This window comes from Mya arenaria, chromosome 2, assembly GCF_026914265.1.
Source record: "Mya arenaria isolate MELC-2E11 chromosome 2, ASM2691426v1".
Lineage (NCBI taxonomy): Eukaryota > Metazoa > Mollusca > Bivalvia > Myida > Myidae > Mya > Mya arenaria.
The window spans coordinates 46,172,886-46,184,628 of NC_069123.1; the positions used below are offsets into that span (position 1 = coordinate 46,172,886).

The 11,743-nt window shown below is 33.2% G+C and overlaps 1 protein-coding gene across 1 annotated transcript in view; it reads right to left on the minus strand.

The window, feature by feature from the left end:
* The window catches only part of LOC128242940 (protocadherin Fat 4-like), a 36,546-nt gene extending 25,444 nt beyond the window's left edge, over nt 1-11,102 (minus strand). The window contains exons 1-18 of the mRNA XM_052960395.1: nt 10,997-11,102; nt 10,455-10,631; nt 9,673-9,816; nt 7,872-8,027; nt 7,354-7,547; nt 6,636-6,762; nt 5,872-5,954; nt 5,670-5,748; nt 5,408-5,530; nt 5,185-5,249; nt 4,577-4,844; nt 4,196-4,417; nt 3,807-3,913; nt 2,964-3,150; nt 1,675-1,768; nt 1,074-1,201; nt 764-894; nt 139-317 (exon numbers count right to left, since the gene is read on the minus strand). Coding sequence (XP_052816355.1) covers nt 139-317; nt 764-894; nt 1,074-1,201; nt 1,675-1,768; nt 2,964-3,150; nt 3,807-3,913; nt 4,196-4,417; nt 4,577-4,844; nt 5,185-5,249; nt 5,408-5,530; nt 5,670-5,748; nt 5,872-5,954; nt 6,636-6,762; nt 7,354-7,547; nt 7,872-8,027; nt 9,673-9,816; nt 10,455-10,631; nt 10,997-11,059 — 2,527 coding nt within the window. The 5' untranslated portion in view covers nt 11,060-11,102. The remainder of the gene's footprint in view (nt 1-138; nt 318-763; nt 895-1,073; nt 1,202-1,674; nt 1,769-2,963; nt 3,151-3,806; nt 3,914-4,195; nt 4,418-4,576; nt 4,845-5,184; nt 5,250-5,407; nt 5,531-5,669; nt 5,749-5,871; nt 5,955-6,635; nt 6,763-7,353; nt 7,548-7,871; nt 8,028-9,672; nt 9,817-10,454; nt 10,632-10,996) is intronic.
* Nucleotides 11,103-11,743: the final 641 nt, after the last annotated feature.

Here is an 11,743-nt window from a genome sequence, read left to right on the forward strand (position 1 = left end):
TCAGAATATATGCATTGAATAAAGTTTAAACAAGACAATGTAAAACAATCTTAAAACAATATAAGCTATATTCCATTCTTCGTTAGAATAAATAACATTCAATATTTAAATGGAATTAAATGGAATGGATGTACCCACCTTTAATCCCATTGACAATGGCCGTAGTTAATTTTTCATCACCATCGGGATCATTTGCACCAAGAACACCGATTAGCGTTCTAACTTCCTGCGCCTCATATATTGAGAAGTTGTAGTAGGCACTTTCAAACATCGGCGTCTCGTCATTCACGTTTAGAATGTTAATGGCAATGCTGCTCCTGTAAGATGAGATGAGATGAGGTAAACACCAAATGTAAATTTAAAATAAAGTGGAAGTAAAATTGCGTACATAAATAATACTTACCGCAAAATCCTAATATGATTTTTTAATGGCACTAAGATCAATAACAGAAAATGTTAATACTCCGTTTGTTGTTGTTGTTGTTGTTGTTTTTTTTTTTTTTTTTTTTTTTTTTTTTTGGGGGGGGGGGGGGTCACTTATAGAAGGCTTAAGGTGTGTTTTTCCAGTTGGTTAATTATCATATGTGTGATTTTAATTTTAACATTCTATACCTAAATAAAACATGAACACTGTCAATTATAAGGGCTGAAATAAATTAAGTGATTCGATTTATTTCTCGAGTAATCGTAAATCGGTAAAATGGTGCGGTTGATAACCTTGGTCATGTAGTTGTTATGTCATTGTGTTAATCCAAGTACATACCTAGAAAGAACATTTTTTACTCCAGGGATATATGCTGTTATATTTATGATAACAGGGCTTAGACCTAATTCTTCGTAGTCGAGGGCTGACACACGAAGACATGCTTTACCATGCTTTACTGTAAAATTGAACTGAAAAATAAATTGCATATGTTCAACTCGAATGTATTTTGAACACGTACTTTGCGCTAAATTTGCAAAGAAAAGACATTTATGCAATACAATTATTTTAACATAAACTGAAAATATCTGGAAATCCAGTTATACATGTATATGATAATATTTTGCATAATTATAAGTCAAATGCATACCCTTGGATCCCTCGTAAAGAATTTAAACAAGTCTATAAGTGTCGAATTACTTTCTGGATAAAGTATTTCTACACAGCAATCTTCTTCCTTCCAGTCGAGTGTTTCATTAACGAAACAGTTGTATCGGTCTATAAACAATATAGAACATCTTTGAAATAAAAGTTACACTATAGTTAGAACTATTATCAAATCAAACACTGTTTGACTGGGAATCAAATCGCTGCGTTGTATTTTATTTTTTAATAATAATAATAATAATAATAATAATAATAATAATAATAATAATATAATAATAATAATAATAATAATAATAATAATAATAATAATAATAATAATAAAAATTGTTTCATAGCATTGAGCTGCATTAAAACTGGGAATGTTCGGTTTTATGGCTCAGTATAATTGAATAAACCAATGTGATATGCTCTTCTTCGGAAATGACGTAAAGCTTGGGGGTGTTATTTACTCTAAAACATCATGATTTACATATACATAGAGGAAAGCATTATTTAGAACTTTTTTACTTGGATTTTTACCTTCTCAAAATATTCCATTCACAAATTGTCTATTAACACAAAACTGTGAATGTCGTCTTGCATACCTTGTGTAAATCTCGGTTTGACGTCGAATATGATATTAGTCACTTCCAATTGGATAGTTTTACTGACTACGTGTATTCCATCGGAAACAAAAACCTATGAACAAGATAACAGGTAATATATTTGACATTTAAAGAAACCTTTGCAAACATTTGTAGAAACTGTGACAAAAAGATAAGCGAAAACAAACCCTGACGTACTTGTAACTGACATGCATATTTTAAATGCATGTTATCCCACAACCTGACTTCAGCAACAGCATAACGTTATACAAAATCGCGGCATTTTTTACATCATTTTATTTACTGCAGAAAATACGTTTCAGAATAAACCTTATTTTTACATATCTTACCTCTTGCGAGCAAATGCAAAGAAAAGCAAAATAATGAATTGATATAACGTTGTTTTTTTCAATCACGTTTTAATTTCAGGTCAAATGAGAAGGAAGTTACAGGAGCGCCGCAATGCTCATTAATTGTTTAGTCACAGAGGGGACACAACTGCAACTTTATTAATGAAGAAGTTTTGGGCCTTGTTTAAATGACAACATGTGTAACAAACTTTATGGTCGTTCTTGGAGTTATTGCCAAGGTGATGGTTTTTGAAAGTTTTAAAATGTCTCCGAAAGCAAGGCAATGGTACCTACTTTGATTACGAAAAAATGTCGAGCTCAATAAGAATTTAACCTTTAACTGGCAAACATCTATTGTAAAATATTCATTTGAAAACAATTATTAAATTGTATCAAATAGTATTAATTACGCTTTTGGCATAAAGGAGCATATCTGACGCAGTTTAAAATATTTTTTAACATAACAGATATAATTTTGTTGGTTTGGAATCAATAAAGCGAGTATTTCTTTACATTATTTTTGAATAGAAGAACGGATTGAACAAGCCCATTGAAGAGTTTAATATATATTAACTTTCTTTGCATCTTCTTACATCTCAAAACTAGGGGAGACTAGATAAGGCATACTACTACTACTACTACAACTACTACTACTACTACTACTATTACTACTACTACTACTACTACTACTACTACTACTACTACTACTACTGCCGCTACTACTACTACTACTACTACTACTACTACTACTACTACTACTACTACTACTACTACTACCACTTAAACTAAAGACTGAAGAAGACAGTTTTGAGCAGTCTGTATTTTTAAATAACATTGTACGAAATCTCTATATACGCTATATTTTACTTAAATGTTTAATTACGCATGCGCCATATGCAGGTGAAATTTATCGAAAAGAGTAGATTATATGTACTTTACTTTAAAAGTGATATTGTTGTCATTCTGTGGCGGATCATGGTCGAGAGTTGCGGCGGGACGAAGAGAAATGACACCAGTCGTGTTGTCCATGTGAAACCTACCATCGCTGACCTTCATCCAGAAATGTAGAGTTCTGAAAGCCTCGTCACAATCATCGTCTGTCGCAATTACATCTCCATCTCCCAGGCTAATGGATGTTAACAAGTTGTAACAATATGCAATGTAATGCAATCCTCATATACCGCTTGTCATACCATTTGCGATACTTTCATTTTTAGCCTTATTATAATTTCAAGTGCTAAGCAAATGCATAAAGCAGTATCTTTTTGAGACGAAACTTCAAAACAATATCATACGAACCATACAAAGCCTAAACTTTAATTTCATTCATTACAAAGATAAGCGATATTTTATACTTATCATTCCGTTTGTTTTGATACTTACTTATACTTGATATTCTACCTTAAGATATAATCTGTTAAACAGTATGCTAAACATAGTTCCAAATTAACAATTGTAGCACTTCAACTTCCAATTACCGTATACAAATGACAAAAAAAACAAAAGCATGGAAATCAGCCGTCCGTTATTGTCTGTCGCTGAAGGGACATTATTCGTCAAATGTACTAGCAAATGCTTTGGCCTTTCTATACATGTGCTTATTGTCAAAGTGAACAGATGTACCAATTTAAGAATCTTAGCTGTTATATAAGTGGCTTACAACAAATATTCATAACTTAAAGCCATTAGCCACGACAACCGAACAAAGGCTTTGCATGTTAAACTTTGGTAACAAAAGAAGGGGGAGTTTATTGATGCCCCGTCTATTCGGATGATACGAACCGTGTTCCGTTAACGGTGTAATTAAACGGCACACCCTTGATTCCTGGCTCAGCCACTGGTTCAAGGCTTAGTCCAGTCACAAACTCAGGTGCATGGTCGTTTATATCCTACAAAAATAAATGTCTCTGAATTGAAATATGATTGTGTTGTTTCATCTATCATTTAATATGGGCTTATGGTATTTTCGGAACATTTTTCTTTGGGATCATTGGTTTGAATATGTTTTGCTTATGAACGTTAAGTTGAATCCCATTTCCTTATATTTGAGGAGTTTTGTTCAGTAAGTATAACGTTCTTTTAAATTCAACGTTAAAACAATTTAAGCGCGGTCAAAATAAGATCGACGGAATTATCTGAACAGAAACGCATTCCAATAAGTCATTCCATACCTTTATGTTGATAGTGACATCCTGTTGAGCACTTTTAGGCGGCGATCCCGTGTCTTTAGCAATCACAATAAACTTCAGATAGGGATCCGTGCAGTTTGTTATAGTCAGTTCATTTTTAACACCAATGCTTCCTGTTGTATTGTTGATTGAAAACCTAGATGAATCTCGTCCTCCTATGTTATAAACCACTGTACCATTCTCTCCATTATCAGGATCAACAGCCTGGAAAAGTTAAATGGTAATAATGTATAAGGGAGCCTTTGAAATTAATTCATTTCGCATGTATGTACGATGGTTTCGTTGTTAAACAGATTTCCGGTGAGAAGATTAACCAATTCACAACTACACAGCATGGGAAAAGCCTATAAATGCAAAATATACCTTAGCATTGTATATGCTTGTTAATAGGTTTAATGGCGTTTTTTCGGTTATGTTGATTGTTTTATTCGGACTGTTAAACATCGGTGGGTTGTCGTTAATATCCAGAACTTTCACGATCACCAGAGTTTGGTTCTCAAGAGACGGGGATCCGCTATCCTTCGCAAATACAAGAAATGAAACATTCGTCCCACTGGCTAAAACTTCTCTATCAAGTGGATGTCTAGTAGTAATTTGTCCATTAAATAGACCAACAGAAATATTTTGACGCCTGAAAATAAGTGATTGAATGGTGAAAAATAATACTCTTAAGTCATTTAAGTGATTTAATTATTATTATTATTATTATTATTATTATTATTATTATTATTATTATTATAATTATTATTATTATTTTTATTATTATTATTATTATTATTATTTTTATTATTATTATTATTATTATTATTATTATTATTATTATTATTATATTATTATTATTATTATTATTATTATTATTATTTTTATTATTATTATTATTATTATTATTATTATTATTAAGTTGTTGTGGTATGGTCGTGGATGTGGTGGTGGTAGTAGTAGTAGTAGTCGCAGTATATTACTACACGTACCATTGTGATCCAGTCTCCAGGAAATAATTTATCTTCGAGTTGTTTCCAAAATCGTCATCAGTAGCCTGTATTTTAAATTTCAAATAGTTAATAAGATAAACACCAGAAAAGAGGTGATGCTATCATTTAATTATGCTACAAATCGAACTCGCTATACTATATTTAATCACAAAATGAAATACAACGTTGTTATTAAGATACACAAAATGATTTAAAGTCTTACATGAACCGTTCCTATAGTCTCATTTTTACTTTCTTCGATCTCGAAAAAGTACGTAGCTTTTTCGAACTGCGGGACGTTATCATTGACATCCAATAACTTGACTGAAATTGGTTCACTTGTTACCTGTAATACACAGTATGTGTTTTTAAAGATATAATAAGTGTTGAAAGAAATAACTTAACGTATTTTTTTTAAAGATTTTATTCTTTTGACTAACTTTTTTTATCAATCCCAAAATCAAGAATCAATAACAAAAACGTACATATTTTGTGTCGTTGCAGTTCACAGAAATATTGTATTCTGTATCCACCTCACGATCTAAAACTGCCGTGGTTACAACTCTAAAAACAAAACCATTTTCTAGGGTTAGTTTAATATTGATGATTGATGGCATCTTGAAACCGTTTTTTTTTTACTAATATCAAGTGTTTCCTATAGTTAATATGTTTGACTAAAGCACATACGTGTAATCTTCGATTTTGAACTTGTCACTTGATGTCCCGCCGACTGTACAGGTAATGTGGTCATCTGGGTCTTTGTCTGAGGCCTAAAAATCGAGGTTAATTTATAAAATTCATTAAGATAAAACAACTCCAGTATAGGTAATACAGCGAAGCGGTTGCCCTAATTTTATTTTGAGGACGAAATTACTGCATGACGCGATTGATGTGATTGTTTTCTCGTGTGTGCTGCATTTGTCTTATAACTACTCACTTTCGATGATGTCTTTATCACATACTTAAGGTGTGTGTGTACGTTTGCGTGTGTGTGCTTGTGTGTGCGTGCGTGTGCGTGCGTGCGTACGTGCGTGTGTGCGTGCGTAAGTGCGTGCGTTCGTGCTTGTGTGTGCAAATGTTTGTTCGACATTCATAACAAAAGTTTTAGCACAATTAATAATTACAAAGCATTGCAATATATTCTCCTTAAACTGTATCTTACTTCATATTCATATATGTTCATCGCCAACCATATAATTGTATTTTGTACTCAAGGTTTATGCATACGGTAAATATTTTCCACAATAAACAACTTTAACTTTCAGTTTTGTTGGAATTTCTTTAAAAGTTAACAATGTCTAGTTCGGTGTTAGATCTGTTTTAAACACATTTGTAACAAAAATATATTTCACTGATTGCTTATGCGACTGGATAAAAAGATTAGGCATCGAATGATATATATCGATTCAGTTATACAATGATCTTGTTATCTTGGTAAGTCATGCATTTACCTCAAAGTCTGTAACAACAGAATTGATAGGAAGCTCCTCCGTTAGATCGACGAGTGAAGTAACATTGACATCTGGCTCGTGAATGTTTACATCCTTAACGTTAATAGTGACCTCGACAAATGATATCCTGTCAATGGAATAAGGTTAAAGCAAAGAGCCGAAGGAAAATCAAACAGAACATTTATAAGGAAACAAACACAACTTTAGCCATAAAAAGCATACAAAAGTTAACATCACATAATGATTAGTCATGTTTATCTCAGAAAGCGGCTTATTAACCAAACTGTCCAGCTGCTTTCCTAGAAGCATGTTTAGTTAAAAGATGCATTGTTACTCCCAAATAAGATTTACCATATTTAATACAAGTGTTTTAATTGATGACAAAGGATTAAAATTGTCAATAACAATGGTTCTTATGAAGGATACTTTGATTAATTTGAAGGAAAAGTGGAGAAAACACGAAATTTCTACTTATGATACAAAAGTAGATCACAGTAAAACTTTTAGCATTCAAAAATCATTTAACATTTTTGCGTCTTTAGCTCTTAAATTCACGGTTATAATCTTGATATCAGTATTCAATATTTTCCAGAAATGCATATTCAGTAAACAGTTTACAAAACAGAAATTCGAAATCTTATTTCACATTTCGGAAATATGTATATGTTTAAGCGTTGGGAACTTCGGCTCTGAATTGGTCAGGAAAACATTGTCTTACCTCCTTTCCGATTGGATTTCAGCTTGATCCTCCGCCTTTACCAACAAGTGATAAACTTTTTTAAACGTCTCATTCATAGATCGAGCAACTCGAATATCGATCTCATTGCTAAGGATATCAAAGGGCACATCCGTACTTTCGAGGGTAACATTGACCTTCCCGTTTGAACCGGCGTCGGGATCAGAAACATCCAACTTTAATGAAGGTAATTTGTGTGTAAAATAAATCCGAATAAATGGCTATTGCGCCTGTACATTAACATATGAAAAACAAAATATAAAGAATAAAGATTTTAAATCAAAAGACATTTGTAAGTATTTGATATCAGTTTTCACACTCATCTCAATTTCAAACTGTCCTGAACGCATTTACAAATGTTATGTAAATTGGCGGTTCTTAAGTTCGGAAGGATTCTAAACAAAAACGGTAATTGGACTTGGAGCTATTTTAGGTTCCTCAATCAAAGGTAATATGAAACACTATCAGATATGATACGTCTTAATGCATCTCGGCGAAACCTTTGTGATATTCTGTCCAACCCCAAGTGTCTTCAGGATAGAATAGTTTAGTTGTCCACTGATATTTGGTGAATTGTCGTTTTCATCTTCAATCCAAATAGCAACTCTGCTAAGGTTGCTTTTTCTCGTTGGATTGTTCAAGCGATAAGCATACACCTAAAAGAAACACACACGAACACGGTCACTAAACGCCAGCTCCGCCACTTATTGGTGGTGCAAAGAAAAATGAGCGATCGGCCATCTCATGGTGCAGATGTACCTTGGCTTACTTCTACGTACGCCAGTGTGATTTATATTGATAATTAATTAAACGGACATATTTAGAAAAACTGTGAATGTTATACCGTGTTAGAACATTTAACTACTGGTTCGCTACGATTTTGTTTCATTAGCGTGAAAACTGTTGTGCCATAAGCTTTTCTCCCGAATCAGACTTGAAAATATTTGGATATCTGCTTCCAAGTATACTTCCTTGCTTACACTAAACACATATTCTGACGCATGCAAATGTTAATGTTATTTATGGTACAAAAGACGGATAACAACAAAACTATAAGCACTTAATTCAAAGGAAATATGGCCATAATAATAACCACAAGTGGTGGCGCTTTTGCTCTAGTGTTGGCGATGGTAGTGGTGGCGCTGTCGAGTCGATGTTTAGCACCGGAAGTAAAATAATGATTTTGATTTACTACAAATATTCTAATTTGCTATAATAGTTTTCACTGGAGCTTTATGTCTTAAGAAATCAATGCACCGATAAATGCCCGATTTATTTGAGGCATGCCTCTCAATTTATTATAATATATTAGTTTCCTAATATAGCTACCAATTCTATAATTATAAAGCGTACACTCGTTGTTAAAGGCCTCTCATGACATCCTAAATATACTGTTATGTACAGTAATATAGTTAAGTAACTGAGAATAAAAGCTATGATCACAATAAGTGGATACTTGTATTTCCCTTTGAAGAAGTGTGGTCAAAGTATTATAAATAACAGTTATATTTTCATGCGCTAGAATATTTTACGGTGTGTGTTTGCAACTAAGTGTACTTGAAATGCTAGCAAATATCAAAATATGCACTCGTCCGATTCGGGAGAAAAGCTCCTGGCACCACATTTCGCACGATACCAAATAAAAAACCGCAGCAAAACTGCAGTAAATGTGTTCTTACACGGAACCATATTCTCCGATTTTCAAAATATGTCCGTTAATAATTTTATCATATAAAATAAAAATCATACTGACGTGTGTACAAGTGAACACAAGTGACAACTGCAACACGGAAGGCTCGACATTTCATTTTTTGTCACCACTGTTAAGTGGTTGAGCTGCCGTTTAGTGGCCGTAACAAACACACGGGTAGATGGTTATTGGTAAGAAACTTTTATAAAAACAACCAGAACCTTGACAATAAGGTTGTTTGGTGACTAGAAAAATGGTTTGTTTAAAAGGCACAGGGATTACGCATCAAATACATGTTTTGCGTGTTAAGGACATATACCAATTATGATGATTTTATAATTTATGTATACAACGCTATAATGGTGTACAAAAAACGATGCTTATATTTGTATCAATCATATAAAAATCAACTACAATAAGAATAAAACGTAAAATTATATTCTCTTTGATTATTTGTATCTGTTAATTTAATACAATCATAAATTGCGGATATAAATATAATATCAAATAATTCATTCGAATAAATAAATAAGTTTTTGTTTAAAAAAGTTTATGTTTACAAGTGTTATAAAAGTGTTACATGTTTACATTGTGTTATTATGAATACCTACATCAATTGTAATTTTTTCAATTTCCTCTCTATCTAATAGTTTGCTGCCAACAGTAATTAGACCTGTACTCTCGTTACAATTTAGGTAGGAGGTGTTGTTCAATGATTTAAAATCATATTTAAACTGAAATGCTCCATTTGCACCCTGAAACAAAGAGATACATTTTTACTTAAAAGTTCAGATAATTTATTGCAGGATAATCGTTGGTATGAATGGACAATACCCCATAACATGTCGAGGGACCAAACTATATATGTTTGGCATTAAGTGATGCTCTGCTTCAGTCTTTACAAACATTGCAATAAAATAAATATACACTTTACAAATTTAGATAACAACAACTATGGACATCGTGATTCAAACTTAATATCAAGTTTTACACGAAAATTACAGGTACAAGCCCCAGTAGTCTAAATTTCAAATATAAACAATTTTTACAAGCACTCGGTAAGTGCCCTAAACAACACTGAACGAGAGATACACTTGTAATATTAAGAGGTTCAAGAAACACTACAGGTATAAATTGATATGCACAAGATCAGTGTCCCAAACGACACTGAACTAGTTATACAAACGTGCAAACACGAAATACAGATGACACACGCATCAAAATAGCATACGCGATAATTGATGGGACTACTTGCCTGGAACAGCCAGTGAAACTCGATCTCACCTGAACATGCGTCTTCTGGGCTCATATGGACATAAACTCACACTAGTCGCAACATTTACCAAGTATTACAAAATAAAAAGTAAGCCTCCTTGATAACACAAGTATTTACCAGGTCTGGATCCGTTGCTGACAAAACAGCTACTATGGTGCCGGGCTGGCTGTTTTCCATGATTGAAACATTGTATATATCCTTGGACATCTTGGGAAGATGGTCATCTACGTCTACCACGTTGATATGGACGGTCGTGAAATTCACTTTCTCAGTAGGTTTGTCCGTCTGATATGCCTGTGGAGGTCGATAAACATTAAAATACTTTCATGTGTTTTGGTGAAATATTTTTCTAAGAGAGATCACAAAGGTCGTTCACCTGATATTTTATATAAATAAAATATATGTATTTATATAGATCGGTTGTTTTCGTTGTAATACAAATGGCAATTGTAAAACTTCAGCGAAACTTTAAATGCAATGAATCTATCATTAACATAAAGGGAACTGTATTTAATCGTTTAAAGCGTTTAATACTTATCCAAAAATAATTTGAGTAAAAATCAGACTAACACACAATTTGGAAACAAATGCATCTGTTTTCATCTGATATTTCTATCACAAATCCGTTTACTGTATAAATAGTAAAGACCCTACTGTACCTTGATAAAGAGCGTGAACGAAGACTGTGTTTCTCGGTCAAGTTGTTCCACCAGAACAATCATACCAGTCTCAGATACGTTAAAATACGATGTCCAAGAAACTGGCTCAACTACAAAATTAATAAGAAAAAACCTGGGTTCGTGTTTTAAATAAATATAAAAAATACACAACAATCTTTTAACATGAAGACTGAAATTGTCCCACTCTGTTTAGTACGCGTTTACATGCTCAGTTATTCGTAATACGTAAGTATTCCTTTTTTCTTAAATTCACTGTAGGACCTAAGCTATGTGCATCATAACAGGGCCTTAATCGTATTTCAATACTGGGCCATCGTAATGTTTTAATACTGGGTCTTCGTAGTGTTAAAATACAGGACGTCGTACTGTTTTAATACTGGGCCATCGTAATGTATTAATACAGGGTCGTCGTAGTGTGTCAATACAGGTGACCGTACTGTTTTAATACTGGGCCGTCGTAATGTTTTAATACAGGGTTGTCGTAGTGTGTCAATACAGGCCACCGTACTGTTTTAATACTGGACTATTGTAGTGTGTCATACAGACCACCGTGCTGTTTTAATACTGGGCCGTCGTAATGTGTCAATACATGCCATCGTACTGTTTTAATACAGGGCCGTCGTAGTGTGTCAATACAGGCCACCGTACTGTTTTAATACTGGGCCGTCATAATGTTTTAATACAGAGTCGTCGTAGTGTGTCAACACAGGCCACCGTACTGTTTTA